The sequence below is a fragment of the Dreissena polymorpha genome, chromosome 9 (assembly GCF_020536995.1).
Source record: "Dreissena polymorpha isolate Duluth1 chromosome 9, UMN_Dpol_1.0, whole genome shotgun sequence".
In the NCBI taxonomy this organism is placed as follows: Eukaryota; Metazoa; Mollusca; class Bivalvia; order Myida; family Dreissenidae; genus Dreissena; species Dreissena polymorpha.
In genome coordinates this window covers 62,805,505-62,833,337 of record NC_068363.1, presented here as the reverse complement: position 1 = coordinate 62,833,337, position 27,833 = coordinate 62,805,505, and the positions used below count along the sequence as shown (strand labels likewise).

At 36.1% G+C, this 27,833-nt stretch overlaps 1 protein-coding gene across 4 annotated transcripts in view; it reads right to left on the bottom strand.

Moving 5' to 3' along the window:
- Positions 1–20,834, bottom strand: part of LOC127844769 (terminal nucleotidyltransferase 4B-like) — a 41,086-nt gene extending 20,252 nt beyond the window's left edge. For 3 of the 4 annotated variants that reach the window (XR_008032885.1, XR_008032886.1, XM_052375234.1), the window contains exons 1-2: positions 20,818–20,834; positions 19,844–20,356 (exon numbers count right to left, since the gene is read on the bottom strand). Coding sequence is in view for 1 of the 4 variants with exons in the window: in XM_052375234.1 (XP_052231194.1) it covers positions 19,844–20,208 (365 nt within the window). In the remaining 3 variants the exon portion in view is untranslated. Of the gene's footprint in view, positions 1–19,843; positions 20,357–20,817 lie in introns of those variants that run through there. The other variant, XM_052375235.1, reaches the window with a different exon arrangement.
- Between the last annotated feature and the right edge of the window lie 6,999 nt (positions 20,835–27,833).

Below are 27,833 nucleotides of genomic sequence, written 5' to 3'. Positions count from 1 at the left end.
ATTTCCATACAATATGTTTTTTTATACGACATATGCACAATGTTCATATACAAAAGCTAGTCTATTTTAAATATGAACATTTTCTGAAAATATGAATAAAATGTATTGATAACAGTTACATGTATTCTCTGAGAAGGTTGTCTATTAATCAATTTTATTCAGACATTTGATCTCCAATTTTAAAGAATTATCTAAAGGTCCAGACAAAAAGATCAATGTAAAAGATCAAATATTAATAGGTAGTAGTGGTTATAACCTAGATACTTATGAAAATATGTATGTACTCAATTGTAAATTATGTGTGCATGCAACAGCAATAGATAAGACTTACATGTACAAGAGCACAAGGAGTGCCTCAAGGCCCTAGGTTGGTCACCTAAGAAACATTTAAATTTAACTTTTATGTGCAGATGTTGTGATACGGAACATATATTGATTTCTGAAAAAAAGATTGGAAACTACAGTTCATCTTTAAATTTTGATGCACACATTTGAATAATATTTGAAGTATTACAGTCATTGAAATTTAGATGTAAATCTACAATCAAGTCGGGCTAGTAATATGGGAATTTGTACTAGCCCGAGTCAGATTTTACTAGCCCAAACATTTTTGTTAAAAATGCAGATAAACATAACATAAAACATCCAAAGAAGCATTCATTTATTCAATCTTTAGAACACAATACAACTCGATTATTAATTTCATCCTCATCCAAGTTAGCTTCCTCGTCATCTGAGCCAGCCTCTTTCGGATCCTGAAATAAGAAGAAATTAATTTCACACATGGATTTCAATTTAATCACAATTATAAATATATACATTAAGTTTAGGTAAAAAATTAGCAGAAATGTATCCCATATATCCATGTGAAAGAGAGAGCAAACCTGAACCACCAGAAAATATATAAGCAATTTAGTGCCAGGTTATTCTACAAAAAGCCAGTTGACAAATGCGTCAATCACACTTACCTCAGATTCGCATTCCTCAACGATGTACTTCAATGACGACTGTTCGGCCATTACTCTCTGTGTCCCGAACGAAACGCAAAACATTTATTTTACATAATAATAATCCGGGAACCACAAAACCATGCGCTTTATGTGCAGTAATCCAATTATCGACTGATTGCCCAGCACGTGTGCGCAATGTGTTAAGACATAAGCGGCAGTTGATATAAGCGGCACAAAACTTTGTTTACAAATATTGAAAATGAAAGTGGAACTTGTTTTCTTAATTGTACAAGCACGTTGGGCTTGTAATATTGGATTTCCTACAAGCCCGAAAGAAAAAATACTAGTTTTTTGCTGTCGGACTAGTGCAAATTTCGACGACTGAGTATTAATTATTTGTTACATTCTGAGTAGATATACATAATGTACTAATGTATAATGATTTAGTTTGCATTTTTTTGCAATTCTGTGAAACCAGGTTTTCTTTCATTTCAAACCTGCATTGCTGACCTACCTAAACATTCTATATGTGTCTAGATTTAATATATGAACTTAAACGCACTGCCTGCCCTAAATCAGATTCAATACTAGAAATGGCGCGGCAGAGGCCGACGCGTATCCCCACGCCGAATGTTTGACCTAGGTGTGCCCCAGGGTTGGTAATGGGGCCATGCATAGCTGAGATTGACCGTATTGTCATAAGAGAAGATCATCATCAATTAGAAGTGAATTGGTGTAGAAATGAAGAAGTTATAGTAAAAGGCAATTTTGGGTGGGTGTGACATATGTGGGCAGGGCGCCCCAGGGTTGGTAATTGTGCCATGCATAGTTGAGATTGACCGTATTGTCATAAGAGAAGTTCAGTATCAATTTGAAGTGAATCGGTGTAGAAATGAAGAAATTATAGTAAAAGGCAATTTTGGGTGGGTGTGGTCTATGTGGGCGGGGCCCCATAGTTGGTCATGGGGCCATGCATAGTTGAGATTGACCGTATTGTCATAAGAGAGGTTCAGTATCAATTTGAAGTGAATCGGTGTAGAAATGAAGAAATTATAGTAAAAGGCAATTTTGGGTGGGTGTGGTCTATGTGGGCGGGGCGCCCCAGGGTTGGTAATGGGGCCATGCATAGTTGAGATTGACTGTATTGTCATAAGAGAAGTTCAACATCAATTTGAAGTGAATCGGTGTAGAAATGAAGAAATTATAGTAAAAGGCAATTTTGGGTGGGTGTGGTCTATGTGGGCGGGGCCCCATAGTTGGTCATGGGGCCATGCATAGTTGAGATTGACCGTATTGTCATAAGAGAGGTTCAGTATCAATTTGAAGTGAATCGGTGTAGAAATGAAGAAATTATAGTAAAAGGCAATTTTGGGTGGGTGTGGTCTATGTGGGCGGGGCGCCCCAGGGTTGGTAATGGGGCCATGCATAGTTGAGATTGACTGTATTGTCATAAGAGAAGTTCAACATCAATTTGAAGTGAATCGGTGTAGAAATGAAGAAATTATAGTAAAGGCAATTTTGGGTGGGTGTGGTCTATGTGGGCGGGGCCCCAGGGTTGGTTATGGGGCCATGCATAGTTGAGATTGACCCTAATGTCATAAGAGAAGTTCAGTATCAATTTGAAGTGAATCCGTGTAGAAATGAAAAAATTATAGTAAATGGAATTTTTTGGTGGGTGTGGCCTATGTGGGCGGGCGCCCCAGGGTTGGGATTGGGGCCATGCATAGTTGAGATTGACCCTAATGTCATAACAAAAGTTCAGTATCAATTTGAAGTGAATCCGTGTAGAAATGAAAAAATTATAGTACATGGAAATTTTTGGTGGGTGTGGCCTATGTGGGCGGGGCGCCCCAGGGTTGGGAATGGGGCCATGCATGGTTGAGATTGACCGTATTGTCATAAGAGAGGTCCAGTATCAATTTGAAGTGAATCGGTGTAGAAATAAAGAAGTAAATGTAAAATAACCTAAAAAAATGAGTGATAATTTCTGACGCGGCCCCACCCTAACCGCTATAACTTTTGACCCAGGGGTCAGATCAAAATTCCAAATAGTGCAGGGTCGCACATATGCTCATAGCTACCATGTGTGTAAGTTTCAAGGTTCTAGTGCTTTTAGTGTAGGAGGAGATAGTGGCCAGGACGGACGGACAGACAGACAGACGGACGGACGGACGGACGGCAGAGATAACCACAATATCCCCACCTTTTTTTCAAAAAGCGTGGGGATAATAAACATGAACATCAGAGAAACTAACAGTTGTTCTTTGAAAAAACAACAGATCTTGTCAGCGGCATGATTAAATATACATGGCAGAGGACCACCAATCTTTATTGCCAAATACAACACTTTTGAGCCTTGTCATTTGAAAGATGTTTAAGTCATTTTTCCCATACAAGTTTATCATAAATCATTAGACCCCTGGGTATTTTTAGCCACAGAGCATGACTTGCATTAACTTAGTAGTGGACCAATAGACCATATTACAAATAAGTCCTGAAGTTTGTGGTTTTGAGATTTTTCAAGTTTTCATTTTCTTCAAATTATATTCAGCTCTGGTTAGCTTCATATGCATTGAACCAGCGTAATATTAATAACTGTCTAAAGGGAACACTAGGAATCTTTACTGCTAGGTTTTATTTAAATCTTCCAAGCGGTTCAAGGAAAGTTGCTACTGTCTACAAGAAGACAAAGTTAACATGCGCAAAGCCTGATCAACATGGTATGCTATAAGCTCTCTGTGAGCGCTACGAGCTCAGATGCAGATGAGCCAAAATTCCAACAAGCTAAAACGTACTCAGTCTTTTTTAAACTATCCATGCATTTTGTTTAGGCAGTTAATAATTTGCATAAATTAACTAGAAATGGCGCGGCAGAGGCCGACGCGTATCCCCACGCCGAATGTTTGACCTAGGTGTGCCCCAGGGTTGGTAATGGGGCCATGCATAGCTGAGATTGACCGTATTGTCATAAGAGAAGTTCATCATCAATTAGAAGTGAATTGGTGTAGAAATGAAGAAGTTATAGTAAAAGGCAATTTTGGGTGGGTGTGACATATGTGGGCAGGGCGCCCCAGGGTTGGTAATTGTGCAATGCATAGTTGAGATTGACCGTATTGTCATAAGAGAAGTTCAGTATCAATTTGAAGTGAATCGGTGTAGAAATGAAGAAATTATAGTAAAAGGCAATTTTGGGCGGGTGTGGTCTATGTGGGCGGGGCCCCAGGGTTGGTTATGGGGCCATGCATAGTTGAGATTGACCGTATTGTCATAAGAGAGGTTCAGTATCAATTTGAAGTGAATCGGTGTAGAAATAAAGAAATTATAGTAAAAGGCAATTTTGGGTGGGTGTGGTCTATGTGGGCGGGGCGCCCCAGGGTTGGTAATGGGGCCATGCATAGTTGAGATTGACTGTATTGTCATAAGAGAAGTTCAATATCAATTTGAAGTGAATCGGTGTAGAAATGAAGAAATTATAGTAAAAGCAATTTTGGGTGGGTGTGGTCTATGTGGGCGGGGCCCCAGGGTTGGTTATGGGGCCATGCATAGTTGAGATTGACCCTAATGTCATAAGAGAAGTTCAGTATCAATTTGAAGTGAATCCGTGTAGAAATGAAAAAAATATAGTAAATGGAATTTTTTGGTGGGTGTGGCCTATGTGGGCGGGCGCCCCAGGGTTGGGATTGGGGCCATGCATAGTTGAGATTGACCCTAATGTCATAACAAAAGTTCAGTATCAATTTGAAGAGAATCCGTGTAGAAATGAAAAAATTATAGTAAATGGAAATTTTTGGTGGGTGTGGCCTATGTGGGCGGGGCGCCCCAGGGTTGGGAATGGGGCCATGCATGGTTGAGATTGACCGTATTGTCATAAGAGAGGTCCAGTATCAATTTGAAGTGAATCGGTGTAGAAATGAAGAAGTAAATGTAAAATAACCTAAAAAAATGAGTGATAATTTCTGACGCGGCCCCACCCCAACCGCTATAACTTTTGACCCAGGGGTCAGATCAAAATTCCAAATAGTGCAGGGTCGCACATATGCTCATAGCTACCATGTGTGTAAGTTTCAAGGTTCTAGTGCTTTTAGTGTAGGAGGAGATAGTGGCCAGGACGGACGGACGGACGGACAGACGGATGGACGGCGGAGATAACCACAATATCCCCACCTTTTTTTCAAAAAGCGTGGGGATAATTATCCTTAATTTAGTCAGTACTTCATGAATTTAAAATTCTTTCAAAGGTAAACAAGAGCTGTCAGAGGACAGCGCGCTTGACTATTCGAGTGCTTGACGGTATAACGTAAGCCATCATGGAGAGGGGGGTATAATGTGTGTGTGTGGTCATTTAATAATGATATTTAAAAAAAAGAAGAAAAAAACAAGAGATGTGTTTGTCAGAAACACAATGCCCCCTAATGCGCCGCTTTTTTTTTGTTTACCTTTGACCTTGAAGGATGACCTTGACCTTTCACCACTCAAAATGTGCAGCTCCATGAGATACACATGCATGCCAAATATCAAGTTGGTGTGTTCAATATTTCAAAAGTTATTGCAAAACTTTACTGTAAGGTTAAAGTTTTGGTGACAGAATGACGCAATGACAGAAAGAAAGACAGGCCAAAAACAATATACCCCCCAATCTATCGATCCGGGGGACTCTCCTAATACTGATCTAAACATGCATGATTGCAATAGGTTTGCCATTCCAAGGGTCAAGGGTTCTGGCAAAAAGTCATTTGCTTTCAATGGGTGTACTCTCTGGAACTCTCTTCCTCAGCATATCAGAGATGCCAAAAGTATTCCATCTTTTAAACACAGTGTTAGGGAGCATTTTTTAAGCCAGATAGATTTTTAATGTGCATCTCTTTAAGATTTCTTACTGTTGATTTAACTTGAATGTCATTATAGATAGATTTATTGAGTCTTATCTAGTTGCTGTATGATTATTTTTTAGCTTGGCAAATAATTTTATGTTAATTTTTAAACACTTAAATTGTGATAACTTCTTAATAATTGTCTAGTCTAGAACTTATCAGAATATATTCTATGCATTTAGGTTAGTGTAACTTAAATATGTCACATGTCTTATTCACTGTGATATTACTACATACTGTGATATAAAACGTTGTCTCCTATGCCATACAATATTATAACTAAAGGACCACAATGGAAATAAGGGTTTAATTGCAAACCCTTTATTGTGCAATCCTTAACGTATAATGTTGATTGACATGGCTTTGTTTATACATGCAGGTTGTTTTTTATTACTTATTGTGTGTATATAACATGCTGCCATGTAAATCTATGCATTTTATGTTGAAATAAATCTGTCTATCTATAAAAAAAAAAAATGGGGGGGGGGGGGTCGGGGGTGTGGGGGATGGTTTGGGTTGAGTCCATTGTGGTATGTCAGGTAAGTGTGTTTTTGTCAAAGTATGAATCAAATGTGATCATAAATAAAGAAGTTATGGCAATTTAAGCAAAATTTATTAATTTGACCTTCAGAGTCAAAGTCATTCAAAGGCCAAGGTTAAATTCAACTTGCCAGGTACATTAACATCATGATAGTCAGAAGGTATTTGAAGTTTGAAAGCAATAGCTTTGATACTTTAGAAGTCAAGTGGATCTAAACACAAAAGTTAACAAAATATTCAAAGTTACGAAGACAAAAAAGGGCCATAATTCATACAAAATGCTTGATACAGTTGTCTGCTCTTGTTTATAGATTGGGGTCATGTTGGTAAAGAAGTCTGCAAAATATGAAAGCAAACTTTAACATAGATTTATCAATAATATGCATATTCTAAATGGAAAAAGGGCCACAATTCTTACAAAATGCTTGATACAGTTGTCTGCTCTTGTTTATAGGTTGGGATCATGTTGGTAAAGAAGTAGGCAAAATATAAAAGCAATATGTCAAGGGACATAGGAAATATTTGGGGTGGTACGCAAACTTTAACATATGAGTTGTCAATAATATGCATATTCTAAGTGGAAAAAGGGCCATTATTATTACAAAATGCTTGATACAGTTGTCTGCTCTTGTTAATAGGTTGGGATCATGTTGGTAAAGAAGTATGCAAAATATTAAAGCAATATGTCTAGGGACATAGGAAATATTTGGGGTGGTACGCAAACTTAAACATTTGCACGCTCACGCGAAGGCCGACGCTGGGGTGAGTAGGATAGCTCCACTACATATATTTCATATATATCTTAGTCGAGCTAAAAATTGGCCAAAATGATTTTCAAATGTAGCTGGTATAATACCTTTTACAGACAGTTATTTTCAGCAAGTCCTCAATTATAAGTGTGAGCGTTAACTCACACTAATGTTACAGACCATATTTTGCAAATCAGTATGTGCTTAGAAGAAGCCTTAGGTACGGTATGAAAAGACAACCACTGGCTGTTGCAGCAGACGACATATGCCATTCTCCTAGCAGAGTTGTCGTTCGTGCCTCAACATAAATGTGAATGTGATGAACCGCTGTGTATTGGTACACTGCAGAGGGTTAATATGACCAATAGTGTTTAACAGCTTGTAAAACGAGATTAGCCAGTCTATGTGTTTATCATTGAAATCTGTACATATTGGCTGCTTTCAGGGAAAACAGGGCTCAATGCATGTCAAATAAGATTAGCCTGTGCATACTGATAAGCCTGTGCAATGCGCACAAGCTAATCAAGGACGACATTTTAAAACAGCGAACACCTACAGTGCCTTCAGTGCTTTGATTAAGTCAGATTAATAATGTTTGTAGCTGACAGTATAAAACCTATACAGTATAAGAAATTCAATATCTGCCCTGGTTGTTGACGGCATAACATCTGTGTCTGTTGCTATAAAGTCAGATTATGTTGCCAAGTGCAAGCTGTGATCTTGTGACAAGAATTGAAAGTGTTAAATATTTTTTTATTCTCAACATGTTCATTCATAAAAAGTCTTTACGCCATGTTCATTCATTATGGTCTTTATGTCATGTTCATTCAAAAACGTCTTTACGTCATGTTCATTCATAAAAATGATGGATGTAATGATGAAAATGTTTACATGTATAAATATCAATAACTTTTATGCCCATATATGTTTGAAGTGCTGATACAGTACAGGCACCGTGTACTTAAACAAAAACGCCTGGCCGCGGTGTTCACTTTTCCCGATGGGTGACATTTCGCGGGGGGTATGGTGATAATCAATGCAATTGCCCTTTTTAACAACAAATACAGAGTTTCAAAGAAATCAAGAGAGTATTAAATCATTTATTTACTTGTGTCCGACTTTAAGTACTGTCCGAATTTACGTATTGCATCCGTATGTTACGACACTTGTGCGCAGTCAGTATACAATACAATAATTTTTTCAATAATGAAGGAACTGATACAGCGTAACAGTAACAATACAGCTTGTTTAAATTATATTTTATTAAGAGGAAATTTCAATGCCAAATTATTCGCGAGATACCCCGGTACTTTAGTTGAAATTCCCAACAAAACTTTTAATGGAAATTAAATGATCTCAATGTTGTACCAGCTACGAAACTTTTATTTGCAAATAAATACACCCACGCCAATTTTCGCGCGCTTTTTAATAGAACAAAGAAATTCATTTATTTCATGTAGAATTACAAACCTAAACAAGGGCTGTTTGTAAAACATGCATGCCCCCCATATGGGCTGTCCGTTGTACTGGCAGCCATTGTGTGAATACGACTTTTGTCACTGTAACCTTGACCTTTGACCTAGTGACCTGAAAATCAATAGGGGTCATCTGCAAGTCACGATCAATGTACCTATGAAGTGTCATGATCCTAGGCAAAAGCGTTCTTGAGTTATCATCCGAAAATCATTTTACTATTTCAGGTCACCGTGACCTTTGACCTTGTGACCTCAAAATCAATAGGGGTCATCTGCGAGTCATGATCAATCTACCTATGAAGTTTCATGATCCTAGGCATATGCGTTCTTGAGTTATCATCCGAAAATCATTTTACTATTTCGGGTCACTGTGACCTTGACCTTTGACCTAGTGACCTGAAAATCAATAGGGGTCATCTGCGAGTCATGATCAATCTACCTATAAAGTTTCATGATCCTAGGCATATGCCTTCTTGAATTATCATCCGAAAATAATTTTACTATTTCGGGTCACAGTGACCTTGACCCTTGACCTAGTGACCTCAAAATCAATAAGGGTCATCTGCGAGTCATGATCAATCTACCCATGAAGTTTCATGATCCTAGGCGTATGCGTTCTTGAGTTATCATCCGGAAACCATTTTACTATTTCGGGTCACCGTGACCTTGACCTAGTGACTCAAAATCAATAGGGGTCATCTGCGAGTCATGATCAATCTACCCATGAAGTTTCATGATCCTAGGCGTATGAGTTCTTGAGTCATCATCCGGAAACCATTTTACTATTTCGGGTCACCGTGACCTTGACCTTTGACCTTGTGACCTCAAAATCAATAGGGGTCATCTGCAAGTCATGATCAATGTACCTATGAAGTTTCATGATCCTAGGCCCAAGCGTTCTTGAGTTATCGTCTGACAACCACCTGGTGGACGGACCGACCGACATGAGCAAAGCAATATACCCCCTCTTCTTCAAAGGGGGGCATAAAAAGCTGTACACAATGCGTGCGAACCGTGTCAGGTTAAATTTACGCATGTATACAACTATCCTGATTGGGCGCTTATTTCATCAAATCTTTAAATTGAATTATATGCCGAAATTCATTTGATACTTTCAAAAATTTCAAATGTTTGTGTTTATGACTCTTATTGTCTATATTACCCACCCATAATTTGATTTTAAAATGGAAATCGGGCATATATTGAATTATCGTGTAATGGATACAGCGTTTTTTTCCTTCTTTGAATGGGTCCGGTAAACGGCCCTATTCCCAATCGGGACCGGACCTGGTCCCAAAATCGACGACGGACCCTTCCCAATTTAGAAAACTGTCATATCCCAAATAGTTTATATAAAAACGGCCTCGTATCGATTCGAAAATCCCAAATAGACTATCTTTTTTGTCTCAAAACAAAAGTTGACTTCAGAAGTTAGTAAACAAGTATGAAAAGGAAACGGTTGTTGTTGTAGTTGTTGTTGTTCTTTTAGAATGAGGCCGACGCAACTTCCGATAGGTGGAGCCACCTAGTAACCAAGTTGACTGTTCCCCGGCCAGCATACATAATGCAGCATTATTGAATGCTGGCGGGAAAACAGTCAACCAAATAAGGCAACAGTAGTAAAATTGACCTTGTTTTGTACGCTTCGATAACAATGTTTCACATGCTCGTGACAGTTGTTTATTGAACGTTCTCCTTAAATACAGATTCAATATACAAAATAAAATCCTTATCCAAAAAGAATGATAGATATTTCGAAATGCCGACTTTGACAAAATATTTTCCCGGGTTTTGGTTTTAGTCGTAGCGACGTCTTTACGTAGTAAACAAACCCAAATATGGAAATCCGAAATCTCGTTTTAATCTTCAAATACTCGCGGCGAAGTTAAATAGTCAACTACTTCCGACGATTTTGCACACTTGCATCGTGGTTTTTATATAAATAGCCAGAAAATGAGTCACAATTCAAAATACTACTTGAAGAAAGTGAACAAAACGAAATCAGCCAAGCATAAAAGTCTTGAAGACTTTGGGTTTCGTCTTGAACCGTGCTGGTCCTTTTAATTTAGACAAGTTATCTCAAATTGCAACACAAAGTGATTGTTTAATTGGGCTTTATGCCATTTTAAACAATTTTCAGTTATACTGCGGCAATACCCATTAATTCTATCTGGAAAACGAGTTCTTATTTTTTTTTTAAATAAACTGGTATTTGTTATACAGACTTATGATCTACCCTATCCCAGAATGCCATTGATATTGTAAAAAGCATTGTTAACTACATAAAATAGATTCCAGTTGATGTATTTGTATGATTTTTGATATTTCCCAATTTGATGGATTTCACGACGCGAAAATTCCCAATTTGAAGGATTTCGCGACTCAAAAATTCCCAATTTCTAGGGGACAGGACCTGTTCCCAAACAGGTGAAAAAAAACGCTGGGATAAAGATGGGAGAAGTTGCATGTATGCGATTGAGACAGTTGACACGTATGTTCGGGGAATCCAGAGACTTGGGTTAATACGATTTCTACAATCATTTATGAGTTCTCCATGGCTTCCAACTGTTAATTGAATAATCAAACACTCAGTTAACACTCCTTCATGTGCAGTATCATACAGCTAGGTGCGAACGCGGTTTCATTTATACTCGGCGTTTAAAAAGACAGAAAACACTGTCATGGGCATGGGTGTGAAATAAATAATTCATTATCACTTTTAAATGAAAGGAAAAATAAAGTACACGGTGCCTGTACTGTAACAATGATAATGATGGCCACTGGCAGGGTTTTTTATCTGATTTATGGGAAAGGGCCTGGCCTTGAGGGGAAAAAAAATCGCGCGAAATGCCTGATTTTGGGAGAAAAAATCACGCGAAACGCTGGATTTTGGGGGATATAAGGAAAGTCTTAAATAATCAATTTAACATATAATCCTGTTTTTAAAACAAATTCAAGGCAACAGATAATTTAATTATGCAATATGTTATATTTTCTACACTGTATCAGGTTAACTGATGTATTTAAAGTTAAAAAAAAAAAATGTTTTTTTTTTAGGGGTCAAAAATGAAGACTCGGGGAAAATTTACCTGCCGAGGGGAAAAAAAATCCAAGGGGAAAGGGCTGTTTTTCGGCGGGTCCCAAAGAAGGAAAAAAAGCCCTGGCCACTACAGGACTCGACATTAACGGTAGTCCGACTGTCCGGGACAACCAAATTGTTGGTCCGGACAAGTAAATAAAGAATTTGCTAGTCTGACGGGACAAGTGGACGTTATAATTTAATTACTTAGAAAAAAATGCCTTTAAATCTGTTATTTCTGTGGAGATACCACACAACTTTTTCAATTATATTTTGTTTACGTTTAAACGACAAAGCGCGAGATATTCCGATAGTTCCCAGGGGTGGCGAAATCTCAAAAATCTATACTTGTCCATGGACAACCACTTAGGAAATTTAACTTGTCCGTTGCTGAACTACACTTGTCCGTTAATGTTTATATAAATTTTAAACGCATTTATTGATTAATGTTAAATAATGTGGAATATATCAAAATGAGTATGATTTGCTTGTTTTGTTTATAATTGTATTTCAATGGTACATTAATTATAGCAGTATATTATAAACAATATAAAGACTTTCTCAAACTTTAAATCTTGCGAAGCTAGTGTTATACATTGTAATCTTAACAAATTAAACTAGTCCAATATGTGGACCTCATCAGACTGAGGCTCCGCTACTGGTAGCAATTTGATTATATAAACTGGTAACCATTGAAAATCTGTTAGCCAAGTTTCTTTAAAAGTTCTGGTGCGTTTACTTGGATCATATTTTTTATCATAATCTTTCTTAGTTTTTTGGGAGGTGGGCTGCTCAAATCTTCGGGTTTCTGGTCCGTTGTTGAAGAATAAAAAAAAGTTTCATCTTTACCATTAGTGTCATCTTAAATAACAAGGCAGACCGTGTTTTGATTATCTTAGATTGCTACTTTTTTTTCCGTCTGATTTCAAAAATAAAGAAACCAGTCTGTACACTGTCTAACAGTCGGGCCGAATGTTGAAAATGCGGCATGCTCCCAGTCTCTTTTAGAATAAGGGAGATCACTGCTCAGGAAAGTGCATGTATTTTAGCTGATTGCTCTGCAAATAGCACTGACAATGTAATTGCGTGTCAACCACCGGTTTTGTAAAACTTAATTACGGCTTTAATACAATGTATATTTGTATACCTGGACGCGACTTTTAAAAAACTTGTTGTCCACTGACAACTTAATAGAAAAAAATCAGTTGCCCAGACAAGCAAATGTACGACTCGGGCAACTCGGACATTTGATTTCGCCACCCCTGGTTCCATGTAATACTACACCGCACTGTTCACAAGGGAAGCAACCCGTAACATTTTTCTTTGCCAAGATAACAAAAATATTTCTCCCTTGTAAAGAATGTGCATTTTACGACACCAGTACACACCGATCTCACAGACAATGAACGTAACAACGTCATCTCTATGTATAGAATGATTTTACGACATCATTCCCATTCAAGGTTTGTTTTTTCGTTAGTACAATGTCGTCTGCTTAAAAATGTCTAATCTGCTTTCCTTTGGTTTTTCGTCTTCAAAATCACAGGACACTTAAAAAAAAATACCTTAAGGTTACTGTATTGAAATGGCCTACAATTATGTTAACATGTATTTTGAATCCGCTCGTGGAGGTTTCTCTGCTCTGGTTGATGCATTATTGAGTAGATTCTTGGACTCAGAGCCGAATTTTTTACCTTGGAATTTTCGAAGATATCACATCTTCTTCATCAGCTGATCACTGGCTGACTGACGTCACAGTGGATTTCGTTCAGAAGATCAAGGATCTTGAAGTACCCCCAGGCACGAAATTGGTATCCTATGATGTCTCAGCACTTTTCACTTCAATTCCAGTACCTAAAGCACTCACAGTGATCAAGAACAAATTGGCTGGAGACACCAAACTCGACGAACGATCTGAACTCAGTGTTGAACAAGTGACCGAGTTGTTAGACCTCTGCCTTAGTAGCACATACTTCATATACAATGAACAATTCTTCCAACAGAAGCAAGGTGCAGCCATGGGTTCTCCCGTATCGCCGATTGTCGCGAACTTATATATGGAGTTTTTTGAGAAGCAGGCATTGGAAACTGCAAGGAATCCACCGTCCCTCTGGCTGAGGTACGTGGATGATACCATGACTAAAATCCATGAATACAACATCCAAGAATTCACGGACCACATCAACTCAATAGACGAACATATCAAGTTCACTTCAGAGCAGGAGGAAGAAGGCCGTATTCCGTTCCTGGACACATGTGTTCACGTGGCAGACGATGGGTCGACGAAAACCACGGTTTACAGGAAACCGACGCACACCGACCAGTATCTGAACTTTCAGTCCAACCACCACCTTGAACACAAACGATCAGTTGTACGAACCCTACTACACAGAGCCAAAACCCTAATAACAAAAGAAAAAGACCAGAAAGACGAAATCGAACATTTGAAATCCGCTTTAAGAACCAACGGATACCCGGATTGGATATTCAGACTACCCAAAAAGAAAGAGAAAACACTAGACAAAGATAAGGGAACACAAAAGAGACCGACTGCAGGAATACCTTATATCAGGGGCACCTCAGAAGTTTTGGCTAGAGTATTCAAAAAACATGGAGCCAACATCTTCCACAAACCTTTCAATTCCATCAGACAGAACCTCACCAAAGTTAAAGACAAAACAGATAAAATGAAGAAATGTGGTGTGATCTATCATGTCCAATGTGAGGACTGTAAAAATGACTATGTAGGTGAAACAGCGAGACAATTAGACACTAGATTGAAAGAACACCTTACACGAACTTCTTCTGCCATATATGAACATTGTAAACAAACAGGTCACAAGATCGACCCTAACAAAACCAAAGTACTCACCTCCGAAGAACATCTATGGAAACGCAAGGTGAAAGAAGCAATTGAAATTAAACAGCGGCGGCCATCACTTAACAGGGACGAGGGACTCTAGCTACCCCGGGTTTATGACAGTCTCCTCATGTCACGTGACCCTTCACCGGTCATGTGACTGTGACGTCAGTCAGCCAGTGATCAGCTGATGAAGAAGATGTGATATCTTTGAAAATTCCAAGGTAAAAAATTCGGCTCTGAGTCCAAGAATCTACTCAATAATGTATTTTGAATGATTAAAGTCTTTATGATTTGAGCATTTTGCATTATTTCATTATTTTGCAAAGTACTGAGCAGAATAAGATATAATCATTAATGATCAGGACCAGTTGCTTTTTGGTCAGGACAAGTGGAATTTTGGTCTACTTGTCCGATCGGACAAGTGGCTTCAAAAGTTAATGTCGAGCCCTGCACTATCACAAAAGTCCAACAGGTTTTGTAGATCTGATATCTCCTTTTAATATTGCTCCATTATGTTACAAGTTTCATGTACACTCATGAATTATTTGGTTTGTTGAATATATACAATAAAAATGGCTTTTTCAAATTGATCAATACCCAGAGTCTTTTGAATCTGACAGCATGCAACAAGTGAAAAAATTGCAGTGGACAAAGTGTCCGTATATACTAAAGTTCAAGGATATTTTATTTGGTGCTTTATACTTAATACTTACCAATTAATATAAACACAGTTTGCAACATTGTTTTTATTTTGATAATTTAATCCAAAGTTTTTATGTTAGCAGGTGATTTTCTATACTGAACATGTAAACAAATGACCTAGGACCCTAAAAATCTCGCAAATCTGTGTGAATTGACAGTTTGACGTAATCAAAGAAAAGCCGCTTCCTGTCTAAAGGCATAACTTACTTAAGTAAACACGTTCAACTAATGCATAAGGAATGGTTTTAATTGTCGGAAGAAAGTCAATTCTCTGCTCGCTAATGCATTTATTTTCTCTTTGAAGTTAGGTTATTCCATTGATTGCTAGAAGAAGGTTGTAACTATTGAGTTGATAGTTGCATTTAATATTTACAGTTGTATTCTTGTTGCGTCGACATTAAAAAAAATGTTTACCAGTAATTATGGACCAAATCAGCAGAGTGACATTCACACATGTTAATCCCTTTTGTCAAAATACCGCAGACAGCAGTCTACACAAAAGGTCAGTAGACAAGCTTTGCGTGTTTTCATAACATCAAACACTTAAAATCCAGTTCCGCCCAGATGTCTTCTTTAATCAGTTTACAGTACAATTACTGTTAAAATAATTACTCTAATAAAATACCGTAACGATAAAGATTAGGCGTGTATGATTTGAAATTATTTTGGAGGAAATATCAACTTATTCGCGATATAATTTTGTTAAAAAATACCAAAGAAACTTTTAACCGAAATCAACAAAATTCAATGTTCTCTGCGCTATAAAGTTTGTATCAAAAAAATCAATACACCCACGCTTTGCAGGCGTATACCTTGTACATTGCAGCATAATTTTCGCGCGCTTTTGTCAGGAAATATACATGATGACTGTATATTGGAAGCATTTGTAAACGTTGTGTTAACATTAAAAATCGTAGTGTGTTTCGGATTACTAATTATTATTCTCATTTGAAAATTTTACGGAACATTTATTCTTATCTTATATGTGTTATGATTTAAATATTAATTTGTCAAATGTCTTATATTCATTCATATTGTAGACGTACCTGTGAATTAAAAAACATAATTTTTATACGTATTAATTTTCTATACAATTATCTTTTTTTATACATGTACTACAGTATTTAAACAATTAATCATAACAATGTTTTTATTTTTTGGCATGCCCAGTAGCACACTGCTAACGCGGCGTTGCGCGGCGGTCACTGATAAGAACGGAAATTGTCTGCATTTACCGACTATGCTAAAGTTATACACGCCGCGGGAATTAGCGAACGCGGCGTAACGCCGAGCATTTTATCGAGTTCACCTCGCTCTCTCAACGCCGCGTGAACACTCGCTAGCAGAAAAAAACACGGAGGGAGCGCGTTTTTGGGGGAAAACGAGTGGAGTGTACTGTACATAAGGCTGAAAAGCCCTCCTGGTAGAAAAGTTCAGGCACCCTGCAGACTCGGATTTCTTAATTCAAGCTCACCGGCGAGGGACCGTTAAATGGCATGTGCAAAGCACTGGCAAACATGTCACAGATATTGGCAAGAAAACATTGTGACCTAGTTCTGGCTACCATAACTTTAAATGTCACTTTTTATGATTTTTGACTGGCGCGACTTTATAGTTATGGACCAACCCCATTAGGAAAGTCAACCAGAAATTCCCGAAAAGTTGACAGTAAACAAAGACCGTTCCAAAACAGCTTTTAAATGCAGTTATTGGCCCAAATCAACCAATTGATAGGAAAGATTGACATTTTTCACATTTAACTGATATATTCTTTTACAAAATACTATCTTAAACATTTAAAATTATCTATTCTGCTTTTACATATCAAGAAAAACAGCGATGTGACAGACTTACTTGAAATGCGAATCTCCCGAGATTTCACGGTCATATGACGTTATTTCTATTTTTAGTAACATACCATGTGCCAAGTGCTTTCAAATTCAAAATGACATTTCCCGGTATTTTAGATTATTCTGGCTTTTTTTGTAAACAAATTGTAGTGTAAATACAAACTCAAAGTAAATATTATTTAAAACTACCTGATTCACACTGAAATCAGTCTTATAATCCACCAGACGTTAGTTGTTTATCACAAATAATAGATTTCAGAAAACGAAAGTAATGTTTACAATTTCAGCAAAAAATGGCAAGGTCGATCCGTAAGTATCCAAATGAAAACTCGTCATGTGACAAAGCGATAATGGCGTCAAAATTGTGAATTTCAGACTGATGAGAGCTATTTTCATATATTGTATGATGCATTTGAAACATTTGAACCTTAAAATAATCCCCGATGCAGTAATTTATATTCATTCACCAATATATGTAGAAATGTATCCAAGAAAATGAGCTTTCTTTGACTTATAGCATGACCAGGGTTTTTTCTCCACTTTTTGGGAAGATAGCCCATGGCTTTGGAATTGGGAATTTTATCGGCATTTTCATGAAATTGGGAAAATAAATTCATTAGCCTTTTTTTTCACACAAAAAGTCCACTGATTAGGGAAATACTAAATTTCAGCGTTTTTTTTCCCCAAAGGGGAAAGGTACCTGTACCCCTACAATTGGGAATTTTTCGAGTCGTGAAATCTTCAAATTGGGAAAAAAACGAGTCGCGAAATCAATGAATTGGGAAAAATTCGAGTCGCAAAATTGATGAATTGGGAACCTTTAAAATGCATGTAATCTATCATTAGGGGCTATATTCTGCATCACAAAGCATTTTAAACTCTAGGTTTTGACAGAAAAACTACAGTACGGTTATGCTATTTTGACTATCGTATCATGTCATGTGAAAATTGTGTTATTGCCACTTCAGTTAGGATGTGCCCGTCAATTGGAAAAAAATATCTTCCAGTGATAGGCATAAGAACTGAGGTTCCATAAAAAATAATATTAATAATTTTGTTTTAGCCCTTAAAAGTCTTACAAGCCCTGCAATGTTTCATGTGAGTTAAATTAAAAACTTAAAAACTAAACAAAAACAATGGATCTTGTACTGGTTTGACATCTTTTAACAATAGACTGAGAATAGTCACACGTAACCAAAATGAGTTTTTAGAGTGGAATGCTTTAACAATAATTTTCAAAGGTAAGTCTTATATTTTGTTTTGATTTTTTTTCATATCATCAAATAAGATATTAAGATCATCTGCCATTAAATGCTTATGTATATGTTGTAAATAACTATAGGATTTTACACCCATGTCTCATTATTTTTAATTTTATGTTAAACTTTTATTTGTTTATATCCGTATCCGAATAGTTACTGTCCGGATTTAACACTTAAAATACTATACATAGAAGTAATATGCGCATTTAACTCAATACGGTTACGTTTTTTTTAATGTCAACGAAAAATTAGTGTTGAGAAAGTTTATTGATGTAAGGAAGACTGGTCTTAGCGATGGAATTCTTTCACGGGAAATATCGATCACTCGTCGCGGTTATGTAATCCATTCACATTTTACACAGCGGTTAGAGTTGCGCCCCATTTGAAAAGTTTTGTTTACTCTCTACGCAACAATGTCCGGCGAAAATAAATGGCCGAAAATGAAAGGCTCGACAATATCAAAAGATATTTCCAGCGAAAATAAAAGGCACTAGCTATTGGGAACGGCACCTAAAATCGTTCGGAACGGTAGATATCGAGATTGGGAAAGGTCCGGTGCTAAAATTGGGAAGCCTCCGGTAGGCTTTGGGAAAGGTACCGTTCCCCGGTACTAGTTAAAGAAGGAAAAAAAACGCTGAATTTGATATAACTCTGTATAATCATTCAAACTAAAAGAACAAAATCATATAATACTTTGTTAGATGTAATTGAATTAAAATTGATATAAAATACGCATTAGACACTTCTTTCTAAAAAAAAATTTTTTTTTGTTTTTTTTTGGGGGGGTGGGGGGGGGGGAATTGGGAATTTTTTGCCACATTTTGGGAAAAAAAGTATACTTTTTGGGATTGGGAACATAGCCGAATTTCGGCTATAAAATCGGGCTAAAAAAAAACCTGATGACATAATTATGTTATGACTCTGGTTGACTTTTGATACGGGGTTGGCTTCAGAGTACAGGTCTGTCAATACTAAATAAACTGTACGCTGAAGTTTTTTTAGCTAATTGTGACCTAGAGTCTGGTTACAAGGTTTTTCTGAAATTTGATTAGGTGACCTAGCTTTTGGACTATTTATAATCAGATAAACGTTCTGACAAAAGTTCTATCAAAATTGAGTCATACATTTACTCCCTAAAAGACTGATAACATGGTGTTTCTAAGATTAAACCTGCTGACCAATTTTGGATAATTGACACAAATTCTAATCGAGATTTTTTTATAGATGAAAATTCTGAGGAAGTTTAATTGAATATAATAAGTGGCCTGTATTGTGATAACTGTCATAACACATGACAGAGGACAGACATAAGGCTATCACATCACAATAGCTTTGAGCACTTAGAGCTTAGTGGCCCTAAAAATGGGGCAAACCAGAAACAGGCAAATTGTTACCACTGAAATTAACCTTGACCTTGATTTTTCCATCACCTGTTGACATAAATTCTATGTTACATAATAAGCCAGCTAATAAAATGAATATTTAAATTCAATATATTTTACCAAATAACTGCCGGTTGGTGGTACAATTTTCCTTGGGGTATCCAAGGCGTGAGGCATCCATCACTTAAATAATGTTTGTAAATTAACCGATTGAAACCGTAAGTGCTTGCCTTGTTTTCTCGCTTTCTTTTACATATATGTAGGTTTTGACAGTTCTTCAAACTGTTTTGTTCGTTTTTGTCACAAATTCTTTGGTTCAAATTCTTCGGAAAGTCTAGCGGAATGAAGTCTTTATTCGTTTGGTCTAGATTAGGATTGTTAAATGACATGTTGTCCACGCCTATCACAGACTCTATAATGCTCGTCCATATATCGTGTGCCAAGCCAGTTTGTTCCGGTTGATACCAAGCAGTCCTTGGATCCATAAAAACACAGTATTAAAATCCCAAGCAAAACCTATGTTTATTCCAGAAAGTTAAATTTTTAAAAGCCGTTAAAAATTAACACACGATCAGCATGTTCGAATTTCACAACCGAGTGTCCCCTGCGCATGCGTACGTCAGTCGGCGTTATCTACAATATTTGAATAGAACGAAAATAATTACCAATCAGACGTTTTTTTTCCAGAAAATCTCTTCAAAGTCGAATGTATTTACTAAGGCTAATGAAAACAGTTGAGAAAGTTGTTTACAACAATAGAGGAATGGGATCATTTGTGGTTTTTGTACATTGAAAGTGAAAACCAATAAAGCACATCATGGGGCCATCCATAAAGTATGTCACGCTTTTTTGACCATTTTTAAGCCCCCCCCCCCCCTCTCCCTAAAGTACGTCACAAACTCACACTTTCGAACATTTTTTTTAATTAATACCTATTTCAAATTTAATCTAAAACACAATTCACTATTAAACCGTATTGAAATTTCACTTAAAAGAACTTTCACATTATTAAAACGACTTTAATACTAGAACAGTTAATTGTTAACAGTTGTCACAATTTTTCAATAAATTAGTTCGTCATTTACGATGCCTACTGTATTGAATAAACCGACCCAGTCCTGGTGCCTATTAAAATTTGGAACAACACATTCAGGGGATACGCAATTTGTCTTATTTTGACATAAATCTAATTCAAATGTTTCACAATTGTTTTGAAAATTATTTTTAAATTCTACTAAAGAAACAATAAATACGGTAAATTAGATTTTTTTAAATAAATGTGTGACATAACACATGGCCTGATCCCTCCCCTCCCCCATGTCACAAACTGTCACACTTTCTTACATCCCCGCCCCCACCTCACGAATGCTAGTCAGTTCGGTACCTGGTCATTTCGGACTTTAGTCACTTCGGTAGTTATTTCGGCACTTGAAGTTGGATGTTTCGGCACTTAATTATAGTTAGACGCTTCGGCACTCAATGCCTTTAAGAGCTTTATTTAATCTTAAAATTGAAAAATAATGGGAAATGGAAATAGTTAAAGCTAAATATAAACGTTTGCAAACCTCATAGTAATCGTTGAAAAAGTACCTTAGTTTTTAGTAAATATTGAATTAAAAAATTTCAATATATATTTCAATGTGCATTGTATTGTCATCGCCATATTTACGCTTCGACACTTACTTCAATTTTTAACCTAAATGATTAATACATATTCTTGATATAGGAATATAAAATTAAGGCAAACCCATCGAATTTTAATCATTTGTATTTTTCTACTCTGAAACACGTAAAAACAAACATGCATGATGAAAAAATCGATAAAAATGTACATGACCAAACAAATATGATTAATTTTTCTATTTAAAAAGGTAAAAAAAAAAACATTAATGGCAAACATCGATAAAAATGTTCATAACCGAACAAATTTTGATCAGTTTTATTTGTCTGTATTGAACAAACATTTTTTCAAGATAAAAAGGGCCAAAAGTCTGTTATTATCCGATGGTGTACAATGCTATTTGGCGTGCATCATCCTCTCATCAGTATATATACTCATACCAAGTTTCAATGAAATCCGCCAAAGCACTTCCAAGATATGGCTCCGGACACAAAAAAGCACTTTTTTAAGATTTAAAGGGCCATAACTCTGTTATTAACAGATGGTGTACAATGCCATTTGGCGTGCATCATCGTCTTATCCATATATATACTCATACCAAGTTTCAATGAAATCCGCCAAAGCATTTCCAAAATATGGCTTCGGACAAAAAAAGCATTTTTTTTTCAAGATACAAAGGGCCATAACTCCGTTATAAACAGATTGTGTATAATGCCATTTTGGCGTGCATCATCCTCTTATCCATATACATTCTCATACCAAGTTTCAATGAAATCCGCCAAAGCACTTCGAAGATATGGCTCCGGACACAAAAATGACGGACGGGCTGACGGAAAGACGGACGGACGGAAGAACGGACAAGGCCAAAACAATATCCCTTCGCCTATGGCGGAGGATAATAAAATTGCTCGACTTGACCCCATTCAAACAAATGTAAACAGTTTAAATTGTCGCATGCAAAACATGGAAAAAACGATCAGTGACCTTACCAACCAAAGTGCGTGAGATTGAAAAGAGCCGAGCATTTGACAGTCAAACCATGACAGAAATAAACAGCAAACACAAATACGTTGAAAACTTTATAAAAAATCACAAACAAAATGGAAACGATCACTCAAAAATTGTTATCAACTTACAAAATGCGGTTGGTTTATAAACAAACTGATTGAACAGCGATTATATATGTGATAATATACCAGTGCCGAAGTGACTAACTGTGAACGCGAACTATTCAAACCCGAGTGCCGAAGTGGCACTTTTAAACGGTGCGGAAGTAACCAGGTGCCGAGAAGACTAGATCCCCCTCCCCCGACCCCCTGGAGCGTGACATATTTTATGGACGGCCCCCAAGTCGGACTTCTACGGAAGTGTACTGGGCCTTAATTCGTAACTTGTTTAGCCTCAAATAAATATGTCATTATTCGGATATTAAGCCTAAAAAATTAAACAATATGGTTATATTAATTTAACTCGTGCACTCGCGAAGTCATTTTTTGCGACACAGACTACTGCTCTGAGAAGTGTATTTACTTTGGCCTTCACATTTTCATGTATTACAGTATATTATAAAATATTCTCCCACAAGCTGACATAGAAATATGGATTTGTTTTTTTGTTGCGTTTTTATCGTCATTCTTACTAATCTATATATTGTAACAGCGCACTGTCTTATGTTTTAAATTATCACAAGGTAAACTAACGCGTATCGTATGGTTCTTGTCTGGCCTAAAATGCCATCCCTTGAATTTCCTTAGGGGCGAACTTGGCGATCTTATTGTATACAAGTTTATAGGCTGACAAATCGACTTATCAACCAACAGAGTGACTCCAAAGTACACCCTGTCAAACTTCTCTTTAAACAGGGAACACACATATAACATGGCTATTAAATTATATCCTTATTGTGTTGCTTAATAAGCGGATAATTCTAGTAAAGGACCACCATGCGATGCCGCGCACTAAATATTTAACCCCTCACCATTTATTGCGGTTTGAGATAAAACGATTTTATAAGAAGTTATTTTCTAAAATACTTTTCAGTTTTAAAATCGAATTTAAGCTCTGGAGAAATATATATGCAACAGACCGAGGCGATTCGAACGACTTGGAGAGTGTCAACCAAGGATAATTCCTTTTAAGTTTCGTCAAAATCTGCCATTCGATTGAGGAGGATAAGCCGTAAGTGCTCAAGTGAAATAATTAGACATTTTATGTGACACCAATACACTAAGTAGTGGAGCCCAAGACTGGACAAGACATTCCTTCAACTAGATCTTTAAATAAACTACATTTGCAAATATTAAACTAAGTATAAGGCATATGTGTCTAATGTGATATAAAATCGAGAGACGAACCATTGTGTTTTAAAATGAAAACATAAAAACTGAAAACCGGTAATTTCTGGTGAGCTTAAAAACGAAATAAAAACGAATTGATTCTAACTGTTTTTGTTTTTCTTTCATCCTAGCTGGCGAAAAATTGTAATAGATTACTTTTCCAAATTACGGCTGGCATCATATATCAGCTAACGCAATCAAAAGGTGTTGACTTTTCACGACAAGACTGAGATCTTTAATTATACAAATACATGATATATTCTGATTCAGAAAATATCACTGTGCGCAACTGAAACTCTGCATATGTCGTTAAGATGATCGTCAAAGGTCAATGACCAAGGCAAAAAATTCTGACGTGAAGAGTTATTCCTCTTTTGTAATGAACTAAAAACATTCAAATCTTCACGTCAACTTTATACATTGAAACACACTTTTGCAGGTCTTCAGGATCTTCTTTAACAGTAACTGGGCAAAACCTATAACTTTTATAAAAGCCTTTATGTATGATTTTGCCCCTTTTTGTTTGTATGGATATTTTTGCCATTTTCAGCCGTATTTCAGTCCGCTGGTTTACGGATGCCAGTAATGACAACTGGAGGTACGCAGGACAATGGTCGTATAAATATATGTAATTAATGATCAACTCCCACAGAAGTTTTGTGGCCGTTGATAATTCGAGTAAAATTACTCAAAATATTTTACAACCACCGTATGATTTATTTACGTTTACGTTTTTTCCTTCTGATGCTGGCTGGCGATGTGGCCCTTAATCCAGGACCTCCTAGATACCTTTGTGGACTAAGCTACAAGCCGGTGACATTTAACCACCGAGGCATTTACTATGAGGGGTGTTACATATGGTGGCATGCTATCAAATGTGCAAAATTAACCCCAGCTGAATACTCTTCGCTGGGCGTCTCAGAGGACCCTTTGATCTGCAAACACTGTGATATGTTATCAAACTTTTCAAACTCTTTTTACAGTGACGATGCAACAAACCAATCATATCACAGCAATATGTGTAGTGAACTCGAAACTGACTGTGATATATTTGATCAACTCAACAACTTGAGAAAACAACATCCGAAAAAGTTTCTCTTCGCTTGCCTGAACATGAACAGTCTTAGAAACAAATTTCATTTTATACAAGAACTTTTAACAAAGAATACTATTGACTTATTAATTGTACTTGAAACAAAAATTGACTCTTTCTTTTCGGATGCTCAGTTTGCAGAAGACAACTTTTACCTCTGGAGAAAAGACAGAACAGCACATGCAGGTGGCGTGGCGGGGTATCTTAGGTCTCAAATAGCAGGCGAACGAAAACCGATGCTTGAATTTAGTGAACTAGAAAGTATAACATTAGATGTAAATCTAGAAAATCAGAAACTGTTATTTCTTCGTACTAACATGCCTCCTTCAGTTAAAAATAATGTTTTCGAAAAGCAGTGCCAAAAGACCATATGCAAATTACGAGCAAATATGATAACATCTTTTTCCTTAGCAATTTGAACTTTGATATGCTGGACAGTGCAAAATGCCAACCACTTATGAATATCTGTGATAGTTTTGATTTAGATAATATTGTCAACATTAACCTACATGTTTTACTGTAAATGGAAAACCATCACGTTTAGAAGTCATTTTAACAAACTGTAAATCTTTAGTTTTTAAATCATGCAATTTTTCATGTGGTCTTAGCGATGTTCATAACATTATTGGTTGCCAACTTAAACTTGAAAACCAGACAAATAAAACAAAATTATATTATTAAGAAGTTACAAAAACTTTTACGTTGATAAGTTTAATCATGAGTTAAATGAAAAAAATGTCTACTCTTGATATGAATGGAGATGTAAAACCTGACTATATAAAAATAAAATACTTCTTAATTTAACAGATTAACATGCTCCTTTAAAACAGAAAAAGATGCTCCATAAACAAGTACCTTTTATGAATAAGACACTAAAACAAGCTATATATCAAAAGCGAATGCTGCTAAATAAAAACAACAAGTAAAACAATGCAAAAAACTGGGATAAATATAGAAAACAAAGAAATCTAGTTACTAGTTTAAGTGGAAAATCTTTAAACAAATATTTTCTGGACCGATGTATTGGTGGATGTCAATCAAAAGATTTCTGGTCAACAGTAAAACCATTTTTAACAAATAAAGGCTCAATAACCCATACAGATACTATTTTAAATAAAAATGCCAATTTAGTAAATGATCAAACCGAGGTACGCGAAAATTTTAATGACTTCTTTGTTAATGTTGCGAAAAACATTGGTAATGACGCAGTTCAAATAGATTCCACACATCCTAGTATAACATAAATAGAAGAAAATATATCCTCTTCAGTAAAATTTGATTTTAAACCTGTAAATGAAAAATTATTAATAAGCAATTAGACAAACTAGGTACTAAAAAAGCTTCAGGCCATGACCGCACCCCTTCTAAAATATTTAAACTTGCCAAACCGTCAATAATTAAACCAATTACAAAAGTAATAAATAAATCATTTTCCACAGCAACATTTCCAGATAATCTTAAAACAGCTGAAGTAAGTCCCCTACATAAGAAAAACAGTACATTAGATAAAAGCAACTATAGGTCAGTCAGCATACTTCCAATAATCTCAAAACTGTTTGAAAGGGCAATTAATAATACTAATACTAGAATTCTTTTACCAACATTTCAACATTTACCTTTCAGCTTTCAGACCAGGTTAATTATGGCTGCCAAACTACACTCTTAAAAGTAATCGAGGATTGGAAATTAGCTTTAGACCAAAATAAATATACAGCTGCAATTTTAATGGACCTGTCCAAGGCGTTTGACTGTCTTCCGCATGACATTTTTATATTAAAACTTCAATCATACGGTGTGTCCAAAAGTGCTATATCCTTATTATCAAGTTACTTATCAAATCGAAAACAATGTTTTAAATTAGGGACCAATAAAAGTAGTTTCAGAGAAATTATAAAAGGAGTTCCACAAGGTTCAATATTAGGCCCTGTACTTTTTAATATATTTATTAATGACATTTTTCATTGTGTAACTGAGTGCAATATTTACAATTATGCTGATGATAACACACTTTCTTGCTCAAACTCAAACATAAAAAAAGTAAAGGAAAACCTAGAAAAAGACAGCCATAACCTAATTAAATGGTTCGAGAACAAAAAAATGCAGGCAAACCCTGATAAGTTCTTGGCCATTAAAATAACATATTTTTATTCTGGCATAAAATAGCACAATGCATACTTATAGCCAAAAATACAATTATAGCGTGAAAAGTGATAGGAACATGAAATAATATACACATTATTCTGAGAAAGATTAACAGAGATGTAAGTGCCGTGCAAACAGAATTTGCATGGTACATATCTATTTACAACAATAACAACAACATTTATTTGCAAGAAGGTGACTTTGAACTTCAAAACATTTTAACAGTTTGTATTCTTGTGTGAAATAATATACGTAATATACATTACATATTGGTCCAAAATAGACTTAAATATTCTTTGTAAGGTTAGAACTTAAATGGAGAAAAATTCAGATAAATTAAAGCAATATTTATGGAGACAAAATGTTGTAGTATAGATATAAAATGAGTTACAAATAGTTCATTACACATCGATAATAGCTAATTTTTAGCGTTAAAGGTAATGTGATCTTAAGAAAAATATGTAAGTTAGTTGCACATATCAATGACGGTTTTATTATAAATAAATACATTACTAGTATCATATATCGTACTTCAAACTATCTTCTTATACATGATGTAAGAGACAATAATGCGCTATTTACTAGGGTACATTCGAAGTAAAAAGAGTTTGTGATCTTGTTGCATTATATATGTATTTCGATAGATTGTTTAGTACATTAGTGGATTTTGACGACATAAGAGAACGGAACTTGTTTATTGATGGCCAGTGACAGTAATATGCTTTCAAATATTGCTTTCTGATTGTGGTATAAGCTGGGCATACAAGTAAGAAGTGGTATTCACTTTCGATTACTTTCATATTACAATATGTGCACAATCTATTTTCTTTTGGGATATTTTCATGTCGTCCTTTCTCAATCGCAAAATTGTGTGCGGATATTCTAAACGGAGTTAGGGCGATTCTAAATTTTGTTACG